General features: G+C 35.7%; 1 protein-coding gene across 1 annotated transcript in view; it reads left to right on the forward strand.

Moving 5' to 3' along the window:
* mon2 (Mon2 homolog, regulator of endosome-to-Golgi trafficking) overlaps window positions 1-21,380 on the forward strand; it is a 55,859-nt gene that overhangs the window by 21,370 nt on the left and 13,109 nt on the right. Inside the window, exons 12-22 of the mRNA XM_089649353.1 lie at window positions 61-221; window positions 592-711; window positions 891-1,104; window positions 2,832-2,962; window positions 4,646-4,757; window positions 4,930-5,057; window positions 5,464-5,565; window positions 7,851-7,961; window positions 9,064-9,239; window positions 10,453-10,639; window positions 14,551-14,695. Of these exons, the coding sequence (XP_089505479.1) occupies window positions 61-221; window positions 592-711; window positions 891-1,104; window positions 2,832-2,962; window positions 4,646-4,757; window positions 4,930-5,057; window positions 5,464-5,565; window positions 7,851-7,961; window positions 9,064-9,239; window positions 10,453-10,639; window positions 14,551-14,695 (1,587 nt within the window). The remainder of the gene's footprint in view (window positions 1-60; window positions 222-591; window positions 712-890; window positions 1,105-2,831; window positions 2,963-4,645; window positions 4,758-4,929; window positions 5,058-5,463; window positions 5,566-7,850; window positions 7,962-9,063; window positions 9,240-10,452; window positions 10,640-14,550; window positions 14,696-21,380) is intronic.

Raw genomic sequence — 21,380 nt, forward strand, 5'->3', positions numbered from 1 at the left:
ACCTGGATTTGTTTTTTTTTAAACTTTTGTGATATAATTATTTTTTATTTGCTTTTACAGACTTAGAAATAAGAAACAACGAGAGAAACACGGAACTGGACATTAAGAAGGAGGATACGCAGGTGAATGTGGTGAACACAACACAGATAGAAATCAAAGATGGGGTACATGAAAACGAAAAGACTGATATTGACGAGAAAGAGCAAAAATTACATTTGCAGGTTTGCCATTTTCAAATCTTAACAATAATAGAAAACTATACCAAACTAATATTATAAACGACAATTGGAGTGAAGTACACGTAATAGACTACTCATACAAAAAATTAATTTGAAGTTATATGTTTGCAATTTTCATATGGTTTTTCGCAGTGATTCTAGTTTTTGCCTAAAGGATTGCTAATGATTTTTTAATAAAATTATAATAAAATCGATAGTGTTGCAAGTAAAAAAAAAAAATATTGCTAGAAATTTAAATGTTTCCCTACTTAAATATTTTAAAATAATAAAACATAGGCATTATATTTTTGTTTGTTTTTTTTTTTCAAATAAGGCTATGTGAGAATTTATGTAATATTATTTTGCTATGCAGTTGGTGCAATCTAGTTGGTGTGGCCTAGTTTGGGGACTGTCTGTGCTGGCTGAAGCCAGTATAGGAGAGCTGGAGCTTGTTTTGAGGACAATACACACGCTAGCAAGGGTTAGCGCAAAGGTACAGTAAACAATTATAACAGTTATGTATAACCAGAAAAGTTACTATTCTAGCTTCTCGTAATGAAAAAAAAGAACATTTCGTACAAAAATTGAAAAACCAAACTGATGATCTAAACACCTTTTATTAATTATATTTTAGGTTAGTCATACAATCCTAATACTGACCATTTTGTGCAGGTCGGCCACACGGGTGCCCGCGACGCCTGTGCGGGGGCTCTCTGCCGCGCCGCCCTGCCGGCGCACTACCCCCTGGCAGCCCTGGGGGCCCTGCCCGGGCCCCGCGCACCCTCCGCTCCCTCGGCGCATCCCAACGCCTCGCCACCCGCGCAGCAGGAGCCCCACCAGGTGCTGTGTGTGGGGACACCGCCCCCCAGTAATACGCCTCCACCGGGTAATTATCACAACTATGTAATTTTAAAGATTTGTAGAGATGGTTTGAAACTATGATCCCAAGATTTGCTCATCAATAATGCAACTAATTGTCAATAGATGTCTCTGTTGTCACCTTGACTTATCAATAGAGTATTGAGCATTTGAAACCCTCTTTCTGTTTTTGATGAAGAATTGAATTTTCGCTCTTCTATTTGCAACAGCTTGATTGGAATAATAAAAATGATTAACCTGTTACATATAAAATGCTATATGCTTATATGCTCTTAAGACTCTTGGATTTGTTTTGAGAGTTTCAAAAGACTTCAATAATTTAGGCACATTTATCATGTTGTACAAAACCCTTGTTAGATGCCAACTAGAGTATAACTCTACGTTATGGTCTCCCTTTTACAATATTCATTCCGATAACATTGAAAAGATTCAACATAAGTTCCTGAAGTATATAAACTATAAATTGCATATTCCTGTAGAAAACATTGATTATAACTTCTTACTAGATAAATTGTCCCTATTAAAACTTTCAGAAAGAAGAATAAACACAGATTTAATAGTACTACATAAAATACTTCATTACAAAATTGACTGTCCTGAGTTACTCCAATTAATCAGCATCCACATACCCAAAAGATCTTGCCGAAATTTACTACCCTTTTATTTTTACAACACCAGGACACTGTCTTATCAAAATTCCCCGATTCCAAGACTTCACAGTCTCGGAAATAAATACTCTGATCTGGGAGATATATTTCATCTTAAAAATAATCAATATAAATATTATTATTTTTCGGAATAACTTATTGAGTAAAACCTCAAATTATAATATTTTTAAATATTGAAGACAATATTAGTGATTTTTAAACGCAAATCTTTCCGGGACAATGCTCTTGAGAGCATTGTCCCGGAAAGACAAGGGTCCTGGGTTCGAGTCCCAGATGTGACCGTTTCCTTTTCTGATTTTTCTGTTTCAGATTTGCGTTTAAAAATCACTATTATTGTCTTCAATATTTAAAAATATAAATATTGTTTATTTCAATTCTTTTATATATCGAGACATAAATAGACATCTATAATTTCCGCAATATATATATTTTTATTTTGAATATCTATTTATCTGAGACTTATCATTTTTACTAATGTATCTTATTTTATTAAATGCTTTTGTTGTAACATTTAATATTTTTTTCTTTTTTCGTTGTATTATGTTTCCTTTATTGTTTTAATTTTGTAGAATTTATAATAACTGTGATACTCTACTATTAAACTTTGTAGTGTGTAAAAGCCCATTAGGGCGTGTAATAATAAATAAATAAATAAACAACAGCCTAACGTCACTTTAGAGAGGATGAACGGACAAAGGACTGCTAGGATAATATATGAATGGAATAGAAAGGTGGGAGAAGTCGGCGATACTCGAAGAAGAAATGGCACGACCGAGTGCAGCTCCAGATTCGAATATATTGTTTATCAAGTGGCATGTTTCGCTCACCTTAAAATACATTCTCTCCTAGAATACAATAATACATTAGCAGACCAGCACAACAATAATGAACAGTGGCAGTTCGTGGCCCACCGCATTGGGAGTTCAATCGGCCGAGAACCGAAAGTTTACGTTCCGTTACAATATTTCATGTGACACAAGGATTCAAACCCATGGACTCGAATTTGGAATGTACAGTTTTTTTAATTTTATTTAGTCTGTTATCCTGTTCCTCTCTTGTTCCGCAGGCCAGCCAGGGTGGGTGGTGGTGACGGGGCGACAGGTGGCCGGGCTGCGTGCTCTACTACGACTGGCGGCAAGACACGGCTCCGCCCTGCAGGAGGCCTGGCTGCCTGTCTTGACCACAATTCAGCACCTGGTGAGTATCTGCCATAATATTTTGCTAGTGTTCATACATGACGCTATGCCTCGACTACGGTTTTGATGTCAGTTTCACGCTACTGAAAATCTAGCGTGCTACTCGAGTTACATTCGCATCTACTACTCGTTTGACAGAAATGACGTCCTAACATGATTTGAATGTTAAATTTGTTCTGGAAGTTGGAAGATATCCATGTTTATATAACTATAATTTACCGGATTATATTAGAAAGGATTTAGTGGAGAAAGCGTGGATTGAGGTTGAAAAGAAAAGTCCATTTGACATCATTCTCATGTAATTCGTTGGCGGCGACGAATGCCCTACAATCAACATTTATTTCGCTGGATGGGTAAACCCAAAATTTATTTTTCGATCGTATTCGTGCTTGTAAATATAAAGAAAAACAATATTACTGCCTTCGTCGCTAAAGTCATTAACATTGTATTAATTCCACGGCTGCACTTGAAAAAATTATCAAATTCAGTATAATTCGGGTAGCGCCGTGTACGGAAACCAGCCATAAAGAGTAGCATACCGGTAGGCTACTTGTAGTTGCGTCACAGTCACGTAGCTTGTAATTATCTTTCTGTTAATAAGTGTGTTGAAGGCTCATTAGCTCGTACTGTTTGAAGAGCCGTATATAATTGAATGGGCCCCCCAAATAACATTTTAACCATCAAAAGTATATGTTTTGAAAAACAACAAAAATGTAGTAAGTTTAAACATTTATTTGAAAACTGATATTTTAAGGCGATGCCATACGTAGTAATGCAAAATCATGTGTTTTTGTTTTGAAAATTTGGTCGCCTAGAAATGTTTCAGATGCTTTAAATATTTTTTATATAAGTCTTTTTATAAGCCCAGAAAAAAAGTAATGTATAGGCCTGTTAAAAATGCTTGAAAGTTCAAAATCTCCTACTTACGAACCCATTTTCGGTTATGATTTTATTGTATAATGTCGCAAATTAAGTTATTTATAAAATGATCGGAAAAAAATTAAATATTTATGCCTGAACATCCACAAAATAAAATAAAAGGCACTTTTTGGCCATGTTTTTTTCTTGCATAAATCAAATCAGGCGGATGGTGTTAAGCGGGAATTTAAACCTTATCGCCATCTACGTAAGGGTTGTTATTGATAGCGGCTCAATTTAAAATATTACACGACGTAGTGCATCGCCTTAAAAATTATCTAATATTTCTGATGGTAATTTGTGTAAAACCCATTTTAAAGAAAATAGTACATTGATAAGGTATATTAATTTGACATAGACAGAACAAATAATATAATAAATCACAGAAGCTATTTAACTGAGACTGTATGGGCTCAATGAAAATTAGAAGGACTTGAGAATAAAGTTGCAAACGGTTCAAAGGCGTTTTGAAGATGAAATGGTGTGGCAGAATGAAGCGGCATGCTGCGGTCCATGCACTCTCTCCATAAATGAGCTATGCTGCTGACGGGAAACACCCTCTGGAACAATCACAGCTCCAGTCCAGCGGTTCCTAGTGTCATCCATCGAAATACCGGCTAAACGAAATGACAAATTCTCCTTAGGTAAAAGACCCAGCACAGATAGTCATTAATTAATAGAACCCTTTAGTAAAAGGGTGCACATACACATGTTACATTCTGTATGTAACAGAGTGATTTGTAATTTATCATTTGATTTGTTTCAGGTTTGGATTCTGGGACTGAAGCCTTCCACTGGAGGGAGCTTGAAGGCAGGGAGGGCCCACACGGATTCCCACGCCCTCATGAGCACTGCAGCTGTCATGGCCGATCTACCCAGTAAGTGTTTTTAAGGTTATGTTCCTCTATCTTCCCCACATTTCCTACAGTTATTAGTACTTTCGACTCCCAACAGCTGCGTGCGTTTCCTGATGTAACAGAGTCTTATTTCTCCCGTCATATTTTCCTTGTTCCCTGAGGTTTGGTTTACAAAATGATTTGATATTTGCAGTGCTGTCAGGCCTGGTGAGCAAGGTGTTTGAGTCTTCAGCCCAGCTGGATCCTGAAGCCCTGCATTATCTCCTGGATGCCCTTCGTAAACTCTCCAACGAGGCCATGGAACTGGCCTACTCCAATAGGGTGAGTCCTTTGACAAATTATGATTATTTTTGATTCAGAGAAGGTCTGCGTATATTGTAGCTACTGTGAGCACTCAGACCGTTGGTCTATCATACTGTGTACATTGTCATTGAAGTACTACTTAAATATTTTAAATTCTTGTGCAGCAAATCTTTTTAGTTGTACACCGAAAAAAATGATGCTGCCAATGACGGAATGCAACTATCAGTATAGTATGAACACGTGTTCCGCCGTCCTCATAAAACATTAGTTTTTAACTGATACTTTGTGAGGAACTCCGTCAATTCATTCGTTGCAGTCCCGTTTTTAACGGGAAAACTAATAATTTTACCAGATTTTAAGTAATTTTTCTCCCTGTAGTTGCCCGTCATTGTTTATGTTTGTGACGAAGGCTTATTGTTTACAGGAACCGTCGCTGTTTGCGGTAGCCAAGCTGCTAGAGACGGGGCTGGCTAACCTTCACAGGGTGGAGGTTATGTGGAGGCCACTCACTAACCACCTGCTTGCCGTAAGTTTTGCATCTATGCATTGAAGCCATCAGGGTATATAGCACGGTCGATCGATAAAACCCTATATTAATACGATAGTGACTAAATCTGCCATCTACTGTTATTAGGGGGTAGGTGCGATCAGTCAGTAATTAATATAAAATGTTCTGACGAGGCCTCTTGAGTATCATGTACGCTTCCGTTAACTGTCAATGTACTGTAATAATGTTGTTCGTTATGTAAAATCACCGGCTCATTGATGAACGAAGGCAAACTAACGAAGCTCTTAGAATTGAAATAGTCGTATGCGCGATCAATTGGATCCGTTCGAGCTTGGAGAAATGAAATTCAGAAAGTTGTTCAAATATAACAAGTTGTGGCTAAAGTTCTCATCAAACAATTAACTCCCCTTTGGTGCCAAAAAGTACATGCAGGCACATTAAAGTAATTTTTTTTTTTTTATATTAACTCCACACAGGATGCCCTGAAGAAAATAATTTCCCTCAGGGCCTATGTCATCTTTGTGGATGCTGTGTGGAGGCTCTTTTTGTGGAGAGGAAGGAGTGAACATAGGTCTTGAAGAGTCCCATGTTGTAGGAGGGAGGAAACACAGAGGCCGGCAGTTCGTTCCACAGCCGAGCTGTTGAACTTAAGAACGAATCGTAGAAGCGACCCGTTCTCATGTGACAAATGTCAACCGTGTACAAATGTTGGGCGCGCGTTTGGCGTGTATCCCGACTACGCACCGGTGCCGAAGGGATCAATGACGCTAGTTCCTCAGAGCATCTTCTATTGTAATACCGATAGAACAAGGACAGCATACCTACCTGACGCCTGTGCTCTAAAGATTGCAGTCCGTTTGTTAAGATTGGGGAATCTATCAAACGAACCGCCCGTTTTCAGTCAAGGGTTTTTTTCGGGTATTTAGGGGCTCCGGACCAGAGATGGCTGCCAAATTCGACAGTAGGGCGCACTTGCAATTTGTACAGGGTCAGCAGTTGTGTACTATTAAAGTGTCTGCGGGCCCTGTACAGTACGCCCAGCTTCTGAGAGGCCAACTTTACTCTGGCTTCGATGGAGCCCCCGTACCTGAGCTGGTCACTTATAGTTATACCAAGCATATCAATGGAAGGCCTGTTCGGAAGATTGCTTCCATTGAAGGAGACTAGATTATCATTTGGATCCCTTTTAGTTGTAATCAGACAGGATTGGGTCTTTGAAACATTAAATTCGACGAAATTATTTTTACCCCAGGAGGAAATACTCTCGAGATAACAGTCCATTCTCTGCTTCAAAGCCCTCCGAGCCGTTGGAGTTTGTGTGCCCTTTGGGGGCTTGTCAAACAAAAAGCTATCATGAACTGTACTGTCATCCGCGTAACAATGAATCGGTGCACATGTCAAAAGGTCATTGATGTGCAACAAAAACAAAGTCGGAGACAGAACCGATCCCTGTGGGACGCCAGCATTTATGGAGTATAAGTATTAAGTATTTAGTAAGTATTTCAATTCAAGATTTTCATTTCGACATGGCCATTTGATGTTTAGGAATGTCGATCCATAGACAAGACCCGCCAGTATTGCCATCATAAAATGATTTATTTATTACATTGTCAATTTCGGCTTGTCTATCGACACGACTAACAAGAACAACCATGCTCGGGAAATGGATGTAAAATCGTCGTCAGTTAAGCCTAGCAATCTGATATTGTTATTTATTTATTTATTTATTTAACGCCCAGAGGGCTTTTACATGTGGGTGGTACAAATTTAATGACAGTTTTGAAACATAAGAAAGAAAAGAAAGAAATAATAAAAATAAAATTACATAAGTATATGCGAGAAACAAAATTAAAAATATCAAGAACATAAATTAAAAAATACAGCGATTTGACTGGTTTACAAAAATATAACTTCCATTTAGGAATAGTATTGAAATAGGTCTTTTACATAATCCACAAAATTCGCAAAGTTAATGTTAAATATATCGACATCACCTAAGTATTGGTTTCCCATAGTGTGAAACCGTTGTATTGGGGAGTTCGCAATGTAATTTCGCTTATGTGTGTTGCAGTGGAATAGTGTATTTTGTCGTGTTGTTATTGTAGGTATTCGTAAGTTTATGAGTTGCAGAAGTTCGCAACAGTCGAATTTAGAGTTTAGAATCTTGAATAAAAAAGTTAAATAATAGTTATGTTACCGATTTGACCGTGCTAGACTCTCAGGACACTTATTGTAATTATGAATACGTGGATTTATAATTGGGTTATTTTCTTCTACAAAATGTTTGTATCTTTGGTTTCCAGGTGTGCCAACATCCGCATATAAGGATGAGGGAGTGGGGGGTAGAGGCCATCACCTACTTGGTCAAGTCTGCATTGCATTATAAGTTCAAACACCCGGACCAGGGCTCCGAGGTTAGTTGCATATAATCTGCATACACTGCAAAGAATAAATGGTAAAAACCACTTAAAATAAAGTTATGATTATCGGGTCTTTCATAATTTTAAGGTTAAGAAATTTTAATTTGATTTTACAATTTTTTTTTTGTCACAGTTAAAAAATCACAATCTTTTCTGACTGAATTGAGGAAAGAATGAATTCTCAGCTTCCAACTGATGGCTTCTCTGGACACCCGCTTTTAATAGCAATTATACCCGACTAATTTATAATTCCTATAGTTTTATTTTTATTTTTTATGTTACATCTCATACAACCACCCCTGTCTGTACAGTGTAAAGACGGGGAACTATATCGCCACCCGGTTGGGCAGTGTTGTGAGGTGGATTAAGGTAGGGGCTGTAGGAAGGGATTTATTAATGCGGGTCTTAAAAAGGCGCGGATTATATGAAGGATGATAAACAGATGCCGGTAGCTCAAAAATGAGTCGAAGTAACGACCTATTCTCCCCACCTGTGAATGGGTGTCCGTCGATTTTCGCATATTTTCACCTGTGCACAGGGGATCAATGCTGCTAGCTCCTTAGAGCAGGCTCCATTGAAATACCTGTAGAATAGACTCAGCATGCCTACATTGTGCCTGTGCATTAGAGATGGCAATCGGCCTGTTCTTTCCACAGATTAGTGCAATTTTTGTAAAATATCACCTTAATGCCTGAATTACACCTGCCGTTGTGATGGAGGACTTAGCCAGCGTAGGAATTGAACACACCACGCCTGGGTGGAACCCAAACGCGATGTGAAGTCAATCACCGACCGGTCGAATTCAATTCGGTGCTTCACTCGTTCTCCTCTCGATCAGCCGAGTCTGTCAGTGAGAGAATTTATTTTTATTTTTTAGGTGTGTGTTATGTTTAAAACTCTCTTAATTTTTCTATTTTTCCTTCATCGCGACTCGCCCACTGTCTCATCTACATGTGATCACCTCCAATCTCCAATAAGTTGCTCCGCCGAGTAATAAAGCTAGTGACTCGGCCGAGCACTCGGCAGGTGTAATTCAGCCTCACGGGCTTACAAAGCTAGAAAATAATCACAAAAATGCGAATAATTTAACCACTAGAAGCTGGAGTCGCTGCTGGTGGAACCCCTGGGCTCTCTCAGCTCCATTCAGCACGCTGACGTGAGACAGAGGCAGCTAGAGTGTGTCTCGCAACTGCTTCACTCGCACGGGCAGGCTTTGGCAGCTGCCTATCCTCAACTCCTACATATAGTGGCGGCCATTGCAGAACATCACAGGTACCTAATACATGCATTTATTTAAAGATTGGTGTAATTTTTTTTTTTTTTTTAATGTATATTTTATTTAGTTATAAGAGTTTTAAATGATATATCTACTGTCTTTATTAAATAGAACCGTCCCTCTTGTCATGCTATGCTGTGTTAGAACATCTGTTCTTCCATGTGGTATCTTGTAGAAGTTGTGGCGACGACTACAGCACCATATATGGTGCATGAACCTTGGATAAATTCCATGCGCATATAGATATATCGGTTCCAAGATAACCCAATTCAATGACAATTCAACACACCTTTGATGAAAAGTGATATAAAGTAATTAACATCGATGTAAAAAAACTAACCTGTAAACGTAAGGGGCCGTTCAAGTATTACGTAAGCAGATTTATTACAATTATTTACCCCCTCTTCCCCCTTGTCACCAAAAGTAAGCAAAGCTCTTACCCCCCCCCCCCCCCCTCCCATGCTTACGTAAAAATTGGTACCTATATGCATTTTTCTGTTAATGTATTCTGTTTTATAAACAATTCAACTTTGGCGAAAGAGGATCAACGGTAACACAAATATTAACTTGCTTTGATTTGCTTACAACACGTCAAATCATCAATCGTACCTAAACGAAACAATAGATTGATGGAAGAAATTTTGACAAGTGAGTAGCGCGCGGTAATTCACCCATTCGCTTCTAAGCGAGTACCTAAACGTATTAATTATTTGTGGGAATCCCCGAAAATGTATTCGGTTTTCAAATAGACAATGTGTGGGTTGCCAATGTGTAAAAAAAAAAATAACTACTGCTGAGCAGTGCTGACGTAATCACTATCTCGACCCCCCCACCCCCCCATGTCATCAAAAATAAGCAAAGCAAAGACCCCCCTGCCCCCCTATAGTGCTTACATAATACTTTAACGGCCCCTAACCTATTTAACCTATATTTTGTTTCATCACTTTATATGACTTTTTAAAGTCATATAAAGTGTTGAATTGTCATTTTGTTGAGTTATCCGGTCACAATTTTTTTTTTATTTAATATATTTTCTCATTTACATATTACGATTTATTTCAGTTCCTCTCAGCTACCATTCTAGGGTCATGCACGTATCATTGTAGGCGTATATCGATTAGTATATTTACCTATTTAGTTTGGTGCGGAGTCCACACTCCACTATCATGCTTCTTATATATATATGACTTACTAAATAACATTTTCCAGTCCCGTGCTGGTGAGGTCCGCCTTCCAGTGCTTGCAGGTGGTGTGCGCAGAGCTGGTGGGTGGTGGAGGGGGCGGGGGCTGCGGTGCGGGGGGTGCGCAAAGCCTGCGCAGGGCGGCCGCCGCAGCCGCCAGATTCGCGCGGCAGTCGCAGGACCTGAATGTCAGTCTTACGGCCGTCGGGCTTATGGTGGGTACTTGCACATGCTATATAATTTAAGTGACTTACTGAATTGATCTGAACTGCTGTTTGCATGGATGATCATTAATATCAAATAAGAAAAAAAAAAACAAATACAGTAGAACCCCGTTAATTCGAACCCCGATAATTCGAAAAAACGCGTAATTCGAAATTTACGCCAAAAAAATTTCCGCAGAAAAATTTTTTCATACAAAAATTTTTTTAATTCGAAATTCGTTAATTCGAAATTTATTTTTGTCCGCAGCACGAAAATTTGTTCGTGTAATTCGAAAAAATTTGATTTTTGCGAAAATAAATCATAATATTTCGTAAATCTGAATCTAAAAGAATAGGGCAATGAGAACAATACTCAGACGAAATAGGTATTCAAAAGTAAATAAAATGTTAAACGAACTAAATTGGCTAACGGTGAAACAGATGTTGACCTTGAACACGATGATATTTTTACACAAAATTGTAAACAACCTGCTACCCAAATATTTTTCGAATAAAATTGTATACAACAAGGACATACACAAACATAAAACTAGGACGTACAATCAAATTAGGCTACCAAAGAAGGACAAAGCGAATACCCAGAATACTATATTATATAAAGGGATGAAATACTATAACGCGCTGCCGGAAAACCTTAAGTCTGCCCCAATTGAAAAGTTCAAGATGTTGTGTAGGAGCCACATCAAGCAAGAAAAAAAAACATAGTATATTTGTATGTAATAATTAATTAGTCATTTGTAAACTTAAATGTACAAATTACTAAAATAAAAACAATAAATAACTAAAAAAAAAAAAGTCAGCCGTGGCGGTAAAACGCCGAAAAATGTATTTTTACGTGGTTATACATCGTCCTAATTAGTATTATTATTTTGTAAATCTGAATCGATTTACACTGGAATGTCGTACTTTTTCAAATTGATTTCGAATATCCGAGTTTGAAGGGCCGAGAAAATACGTTTTACACGGATATATGTCGTAGTTTTACGAGTTTACACCAAGTATCTGAATTTAAAGGGTCAGCCGCGACGAAACTCGGCCGCGAAATTTTGATTTACGAGTAATTGTATCGTATATTTACGAATTTATTTCGAATATTTGAATTTAAATGGCCCGCTGCGACGGAAATCGGCCGCGAAATCTCTATTTACGCGTAAATATAAAGTATTTTTACGAATTTATTTCGAATATCTGAATTTTAAAGGACCCGCCGCGACTGAAATCGAACGCGAAATTTAAATATACCGTATTTTTAATAACTTTACTTCGAATATCCGAGTTAAAAAATACGGCGCGACGAAAATCGGCCGAAAAATTTCGATTCACGCTGAAATATGACATATTTTTACGAATTTACTTCAAATGTCTGAACTTAAAAGGCCGGCCGCGACGAAAAACTGCCGATAAAATTAGATTTACACGGAAATATTTCATATTTTTACGAATTTACATCAAATATCTGAATCTAAAGGGTCAGCCGCGACGGAAATCGGCCGCGCATTCTCGATTTACACGGAATATATCGTATTTTTGCGAATTTATTTCGAATATCTGAATTTAAAGAGCCGGCCGCGACGGAATACGGCTGCGAATTCTCGTTTTACGCGGATATATATCGTATTTTTACGAATTTAAATTCAGATATTTGAAATAAAGGGCCGGCCGCTACGGAAAATTACCGCGAAATCTCGATTTACGCGGAAATATATCGTATTTTTACGAATATCTCAATTTAAAGGGTAGGCCGCGACCGAAATCGGCAGCGAAATCTCGATTTACCCGTAAATATATAGCATTTTTACGAATTTATTGCGAATATCTGAATTTAAAGGGCCTGCCGCTACGGTAATCGGCCGCGAAAATAATTGGTATTAATACGAATTTACAACTAAAATACCACCCGGATTTGAAGAGGCGGCCGAGAAAATCGATTTTCGGCGTTTTTTTTTTCATGAAATTTCGAATTACGTGGGAATTCGTTAATTCGAAATTTGATTTTTGATGTCCCGTGGATTTCGAATTAACGAGGTTCTACTGTATAGTGTGTCTATGTATTTTTTACTGGCATAGCCCCAGGCAATAATGCCGTATTCCATTATAGATTGTGCTATTGCGAGGTATATATTCTTAATATCAAATATGTTTAGTATATTTCTCACGTTTTTGAAAAAGTAAATCAACTTGTTTATCTTTCCTTGTTTATCTTTCCTTTAACTGATATTTTTTCACATCTAATCCTAGGTCGTAGATATCTCTATCTCACCACGATCATTTCTGAAAACCCCATAAAAATAAATTTTGTATGATACTTAGCATACGTCATACATGATAGTGTTTACCTCCTTGGTCTGTATAGCAAAAGAAAGAAAGGAGTTTTTTATGGGTACATACAATAGCTTCTCATTTGGGCGCTAGATGGCATTGGAACGAATCTGCATGGATATTAAAACTAAATTAATAATCGGGTAGTTTGTTAAATCCTGTTTTTTACTATTGCAGCAAATTTTTAGGAGATCATTGACCAAATGACCTAAGAAGAGCCACCACTGGCGCTAAGAGTATTAACGTGCGCAACCCGGTATTACTTCTACATACATAAGCACACATTTCACCATAATATACATATGCCCCGATGAAATTAAGGGTAAACTTAAAAGAATTCGTAATCTGCTCTTTCCTAGATGGCGCTATTTTAGTTTATTTATTTAAATACACTTTTTGCAATTTATGCTTTAAAATTTTAATGCAAATTATTTATTTGCGCCCGTCTATATGTATTATGAATATGAATAAATAGTATAGTCCATATAAAAACTCAATTCTTTCAAGAAAGGCTTACAAATACAGTATTGGATTGAATCATCGTTACAATATTGTATTCGTACGCTTTTCTTGAAAGAATTGAGTTTTTATACGGACAAAACAATTTATTCATATTCATAATACGTATGTACGGGAGCAAACTAATAATTCGTCTCAATATTTTAAAGCATAACTTGCAAAAAGTGTATTTTAATAAAATAATTCAATTAATGCCATCTGCAATCGCGTAGATTATAACGGACCTTGCGTTTAACCTTAATCATGTTAATCATCATGATGAACAATGTTTTGTTGTAGAAAATAACCAGAGTGCACAGACATAGGAATTAATAGACGAGAAGATAATGGCGAGGGGTAAAATCAACTGTTGAAGAACGAAGGGAGTGAAGCTGACTGTGATTCGTCAATAAATCAATCTGACAGTAAATAGGCATCTCGCATTTTAATATCACCATTTGCTTCTTAAAAGTAAAATCTGCTTTTGAATGAATAGACATTTTTACATGGGAGCGCAAATTACTCGCCACGTTATGAACAAATTTGCGAAGTCCAAATTCGGCAAAAAAATTCGGTTATATTTTCAGAGTCGAATATTTCGTTTAAGTATTTAGTTAAGACACTTTTATAAATGTTCATAATTTACTTCCCAGCAACCAACCAGCTTTGTGTTTCGCGTCCAGACGTTTCTCGATGTGATAGTATATGTTTCTAAAACTGATCTATATTATACGATGTGAATATGCTCAAAATAAAGTAAAATAATGCTTATATATGGAATGTAATACGACAATTGGGTTTATTCTCTTTTTCACATCTATTTTTACAAGTTTTCATAGTACAAGTCAACATTTTGCCGTGTTATTTCGTAAAATGAACCGATGATGCCTCGACCATAGTTCGAACAAGAATGATGACGTCACGTTTTCAAATTTCACTTGAGGCCATACGCGAGCACAGCCGGCTCCAATGGAACCGGTATGGGGAGTGGGGATAATACGCTTTTAATCACTTAGGGCAGGTCTACTAATATTCATATGTCTATGCCAGAGTGTCTATCGTTAAACATGGTTTGTATGTTCCAGTGGAACATATCAGATTATCTGTACCACAACCAGGAGAGGCTGGCGGCCATACTGAGTGAAGACACCAGCGTGTATCCAGAATTCCCCGGCACCGTGGACCTGCCTCAGTTTGAGAAGCTTTGGATGTGCCTCTACATCAGATTGGGTAGGTTCTCAAACAAACATTACTATGTACTTGTATGAATCATGCTGCAACACTCCCTTACCAATCTGCTATCCCAAAAACTAGACAAGTGTCCGATTAGTGAATGCGGCGGATCATAGTGCATACATACAAAATGTGCTAAAAATTAAAACAGTTATTGTGTAAAAACAAAACAAACCAACATCAATCTTTCGTAAAATTTCCACCTTTTGGTTTAAAGTTAAGTTGACATATTTACGCTTGTGACACTTGACGAAAGAATTGAAACTCTGATAGAAGCCTCGTTTCCGACTAGACTTTTATTTTTAAAATTGTTAATGGAATTATAGTCAGCCCTGATTTATTGAGCCTAATCACCTTAATCATACCAACTATAACTGCCCAATCGAAAATTCTTTGTAATTGCAACAATAATATCAGGACTGAGTCATTTAGATACTCACTTGTACCTAGATTACATGCAGTCAGTGGGGTAATTCCGATCGAAAATTGGAACCGAAATATTGTGACTTCATATGATTGGCTGGCTATATCCACCAATGAAAAACTCTGAAAGTCTATGGAATAAACTTTCAGAGTTTTTCATTGGTGTATAGTATAATAAGTAGGCTCCGAATGAGAATTTTACCGTCTATATATTGGCATATGGTTTTTTAGGACCAATTTGTTTCATACAGAAAGCCCGAAGATAACGATCTAGTGAGTGGTTTATTTATGCATGCAGTTGGCAATACTTTCGCAGAAATTGTAAATATGTTCAACTGCATGGAATATAGTTACAAGAAGGCTATAGTAACCCTCAATAATATCAATAACTAAGCTAAGCATAATAATATTATTCTGCATTGAATTTCTATATAACTAATAACAAACTTTTATTTCTTGACTAGCTGTACCCCGCCACGCTTGCTGCGGCTCAGTCTATCTGTGCAGATAGGGAAACAATACGCGTGTACTTTTAAGGCGCTGTTTAAAAAAAACGTGTTTTTACCTGCAACAGGTAGCATCTATATAATATAAGTATATAAAAACATGCGCGTATTCGAATGCTAAGTTGAAGAACTTTCGGAGATTTAAGATTTTGAACAAACCATCATTTAGGACGGGTTGTTTCGAAGAATTTGAACAATTCTTCAAATTTCAAAGTTAATTTTCAAGTTCTGTGAAAGATATTTTCAAGTTCTATTATTATTTCAGTTCTGTCAAGCAACTAGCCTATAATGATATAATAACAGAACTTGAATAGGACTTTCACAGAACCCGGAAATCAACGTTGAAAATTGTTCAAATTCTCCGAAACAACCCGTCATTACAGTTTTATTTATATAGATTACTGTTGCACGAATCTATTAAGTTTATCAAATGTTTGGAAAAGCCCGTATGGGAATAGAATATATATCTAAATAGTATAAAATAAAGTCGCTATCCGTGTCTGTCTGTTTGTGCGCTTAGTTCTTATAAACTACGCAACGAATTTTGATAGGGTTTTTTTTACTATCATTTAGAGAATTTCTTCCGGACAGTTTATTTATAGAAAGTAGAGAAAAGTCGTGCAGTGTCGGATACACGTCAGCTATTAAATAAATAAAAACATGGTTTAAACAACAACAACAATTTAAATAAATTATTATTGAAATACCAAGCTAATGAATTAAGTGTTATCAAATTTAAAGAGCCATGAGTATTTGAATGCATCTGTAAAAGGATTGGGTTTTTATCAATCTGAATAAAAGAAGTGTTACAAATTCAACACTCATATTTTTTTTATTTATTGATGCCCTATTGGGCTTTTAAGTACATAACAATTACAAATTTCATTTTTAACAACAGTATAAAACAAACAATAGAAAATCGAAATAAAATATAATGATTTCTCATACATTATTTACATTTAAAAAATGGTGGACTAATTTGGTGTAGGCAGTCTCTACGCGCGCATTTAGTAGCCATAATATTATTTTTCCTTATGGTATCCCCAGAGTGCTACTTACCTGCTGAGCGGAGCAATCGCCATCTTCATTCGCTGTTGGGGACTGGTTCGGTGTAGCGGCTCGCGTACGTGGCTCGCCTACATTCCTTCTGATGTTAATGTCGTGTTTGTAATATAGCAAATAAGTGTAATAAACGATAGATTCTGTGAAATATAATATTCTTTATTTTAATCAACACGACACCCCTATAGCATGCGAAACGACGAGGTAAGCGTCGGCCTTCGCAACCTATAAATGTATTGAAGTTTAAATTAAATATGTCAGCGACATCACTTAGTTCATTGCCCAATCTATGTATTCTTTCTAACACAGAATTCGTAGCGAAGTTATTGTTGTAGAATAAAATATTCCGTCTATAGTATATTTTGGAGGTATATGTAAAGATAGCAAATTTATAGTGTCAGGGCAGTCCAACCTTGAATTAACAATTTTATATAATAAAAGGAGATCAAATATTTTTCGCCTTTCAGATAATTTCGATAAGTTAAGTTTACTGCGTAAATTGACATAATTGATTTCAATAATGGGAATACCAATTTTGAAAAATAAAACGTAAAAATTTATTTTGAATTTTTTCAATTTGTAAACAATGAGAGTTGAAATGAGGACACCAAATGGTTGAATTGTATTCAACCTGACTTCTAACCAGAGACGTGTATAGTAATTTTATAGTTTTTATGTTATTAAAGTCTTAAGCGATTCTGAGAATAAATCCAAGCATTGAAAATAAAAACTGTCTGGCAAAAACTTCATATAGGCCAGTCAATAAAGGTTCAAAATGAGGCTAACCCAAGCATTAATTCCCCCGTCGATGAAATTTTTGCAGTCACGTGGAGTATCATTTAGGGATGACGAATGACAAGAGATCCAACAAAATATTTAACGGGAAGTTAGTTATTTTTAGCAAAAACTGAAAAAAAATTATAACTCTCGCTGGAAAAGTATTTCTTTCGAGAACTCTTCACATATTGTTAGTATTAATTAATATCCACCTGATTAAATAGAAATCCAACAATATTTTTGTAGGGTAAGTGTTTTTTTTAAAAGAGATTTGTTTTTTAATTCTATTGTTACCGGGAAAATTATTCCCTCCAATTTTTGATCACGGAGTGTCTTTTTATTGGTGTTTGCTTTATTTAATCAAGAGATCCAACATTTTTTTCTTTTGGAACATGCTTTTTTGATATCAGTCAAAAATATCGCTCCGGAAAAATCACCCGTCCAATTTTTTTACGCCAAGTTGATGGGATAGCTATGTAAAAACGATTTCTGCAAAGATCCAACAAAATTTTGAACGGCAACCTATTTTTTTAAATTAATTTCGAACGCACGCTCATTTCGCGTGATTTTTTGATGAACGGGAGCCCGCGGGGTAAGGGGAGGGGTGGGGCTAGTCGCACGGGGGGATAGCGAGCCGTTCGGCGCGGGATATAGCTGACCGCTGCCCGCGGGGTAAGGGGAGGGGTAGGGCTAGTTCCATTCGGGACTACGCTACGCGTTTGACGGCCGCTTCTAGAGTCTGTGTAAAATTAACAAAGGGCAAATTGCATGGTTTATTGACAACGCTTCGTATATCTGCTTTCGATTCGAGCTTTTAAAACCACAATTCCTTATGGATTAATAAATCCAATATGGACTTTTTGTAAATTCCATTTTTATTAGAAAAAGAATCTGAACTCATCAATTTTATCAATAAATTGATTACACTTTTCAAAAAACTTTTTTTACATAGTTACATTGAAAAGAAAAAAAACATGACAATACTTCTATTAAAATCGAAAATAAAGTTGGCAGTTAATAAGTTAATAATTAATAACACAATTCTGAAACGAATTGATATTTGCCCTGAAACCGGGTAAAAACCATAAAAAAATGTTGCTTTATGATAAGGGTTAGCACATTCAACGATAATTAAAATACATTTTTATTAATAATTTAATTCATAACAAAACATAACACACTTTGGTAAATTTGATTTGATTTGGTAAAATTTGGTAAATTTGGAATTCCGCTTCACGGTAAATATGGAATGTTTATTTGAATTGATACTTGAATTTAGTTATATTATTACTAAAAGTGACTCTTAATGTTAAGGAAAACCTAAAAAAATATACACTTCAAATTTTTATTTCGTTTTAATTATTTCACATATACGATAATACACCGGTCGTCAACCAAAATCATAACGCCATATTACATTTGTTCGCGAGATTTCAAAGCAACTACAAAGTAATATGTCATTTGCTGGAAATACCAACCAAACAAAATAAATCTGAATCCTAGTAAAAAAGCGAAAGTATCTCCTATATTCTTCTCCCTTCCAATTATTGCAATACGCCTAGAAACAAAACGATGTTTACGTTATTGTTCCTATAAGTATGTTTTTTATGTACCTGCCTACTTGTAGACGTAAAACGAGATCAGTTGACTGTCGAATTGTGTGTGATGATAACAAGTAATATGTTTTGATTTCTGTATTTTTGTACTGAATTGTATGCCACTCAATTTCAGACTTTCAATCAGTTTTTATTTGGCGCATGGATTTAAAATTACCATTGAGGCAAGTACCTGCAAACATTAAAATAAATAAATATAATATATATTTATTTCAAGCTTATTCCAGGTGAACGGGTCGGATATACAAAAGTGGGATAATAATAATGTAGTTCTTATAATTTCTTTAAGAACGTATCTCATTGCCCCTAAAATAATATATTTTACCTAATTTTGGAGTAAATATGTAGATAGTTTTACGAAGAAAGATAATAATAATTTTTATTCTGGGATTCAGTTTGCCAGCAAAAAATTTCTATGCAAAAAAAAGAAAAATCGAGTGGGACTTTTTATTTTTGGTATTGTTTAATGATGTTTGTCGTTTTTTATAGGAAAAAGCAACATATTGAATAGCCAAGATGTCTTCCAGAAAAAGGACCGAACTTTGGTGTTACTTTTCTGAAGTAGATGGAGGGATGCATTGCTCCACAATTTAGAAATGGGAGTTAAAAAATAAACATCCGACTATTCCTCTCCAGGTCCAGCGCCCTGCGCCTTCCGTGTCCTTTGCGGCACCCATCTCAACGATTTTATTAGTGACTTGTAAAATTACTTTTTATTTTTGTTCGTAAGATAACATATTTATTATAAAGTTTGTAATATGTTTATTTTGTGTAACGACATATTGTTTTTTACTAAAGTTACTCCAAAGCTCTCCTCGCTTTAAGAACTCTGTGCTATAAAGTGTAAAGCTTACAAATACAGGTTTTCTAAGTAAAGTTATAAATGTACTTCTGCAATGTACAAAATAAATCCCTATATTTGATATTTTTTGTGTGTTTATTTAAAATGTTTTTTTCAAAACGAACACATTTATGTGAATGCGAAAAAATGGTTCATTATTGCTTTCTTTAAGTTTCCTAAATGTGAGCAATCTAGGTACAAAACCAAAATGAAGTGTCGAATCAAGGAATTAAATGAATACATTCGATGAGTTAGTTCACTTGACCAGGTGAATAAGAATGAATTGATTCATTATTGTGAATGAATCTGCCCATGTCTAGTACTAACCGAAGCCACCGCGTGGAAAGGCTCGGTCATTAGTCCGCCGTTTCCCATAGTCAAGCCTATTATTCGATCCCCTCCCATATGTTTTCTTAAATACATTGGCATCAATATTTTAAATTATGACAATAGTAGTGAAAATGATTTGCAAAGTGAACAACCATCTTCTTCAAAAAAATCCAAGTTTGCAGCGTAATTATTTCATCCGAATTAATTCAACAAACCTTTTTTGAAACACAGATTTTTTTTAATATTAACAGCTAATTTAATTTTTTTCCTCGCAATTAACACATTATGTGGGACATGTTATTTGTTTTATCTAGATTCTAGATAGTATGAAAATATTTCTTATGATCTTATTGTGAAAAAAATGTGTATTTTAAAATGTAGTTCTATTTCTATATTTTTTCTATCTTCTGTTTCTATAATAACAAAAATAATATCAACCTTTGTACCTTATTTTATTGTATTTTTGTTTTATTTTTTGGTCAGTTAGTAAATGATCTCTAATTTTAGTTTCGCAGAGTAATGTTTTTAAGGTGTAAAACTTTTTTTCATATTATAATAGATTTTGATTCAACAATAAAACGTTAAAAATAAGAACTGATCCCAATTGTTGTCATTGTATTGTAGTTACCTATAATGTCTTATAATTAATATTATTATTCCACACTAACTACACCCATTTAATTTTCTGTCACATAAATAGGCAGTTGTCAAAATAATGAATTGGTTAAAATAACATTATATTATGCAAGTATTTTAAAATTAAAATTGATATTATAGAAGCTTTACGTCTCTTTCATTGGTTTTAACAACGCTTTCGGAAATGCCTGTTTGTGTTGCTTTTTATTGAGAATTTGAGAATTATGAAACAACCTCATTTACAATGCCACAATAATTTAAAAATATATATTGAGTTTGTTTATATTGCACTTCGCATATAAACCACTAGTAAAATTTAATTTAATTCTATGGTTACTATAAAACACCTTTACAGTAATAGAAACAGATTTTGTTTAAAACATTCATTCTTCCATTGAGGTATAATATTCAATGCATTTTTCACATTTTCGGACAACCAAACACAAAAAACATCAAGTCGGCTTCCCACCCCTCCCCAAGTCCCCACCGCG

The sequence above is a fragment of the Hesperophylax consimilis genome, chromosome 29 (assembly GCF_061612785.1).
Source record: "Hesperophylax consimilis isolate HC1 chromosome 29, BYU_Hcon_1.0, whole genome shotgun sequence".
Classification (NCBI taxonomy): domain Eukaryota; kingdom Metazoa; phylum Arthropoda; class Insecta; order Trichoptera; family Limnephilidae; genus Hesperophylax; species Hesperophylax consimilis.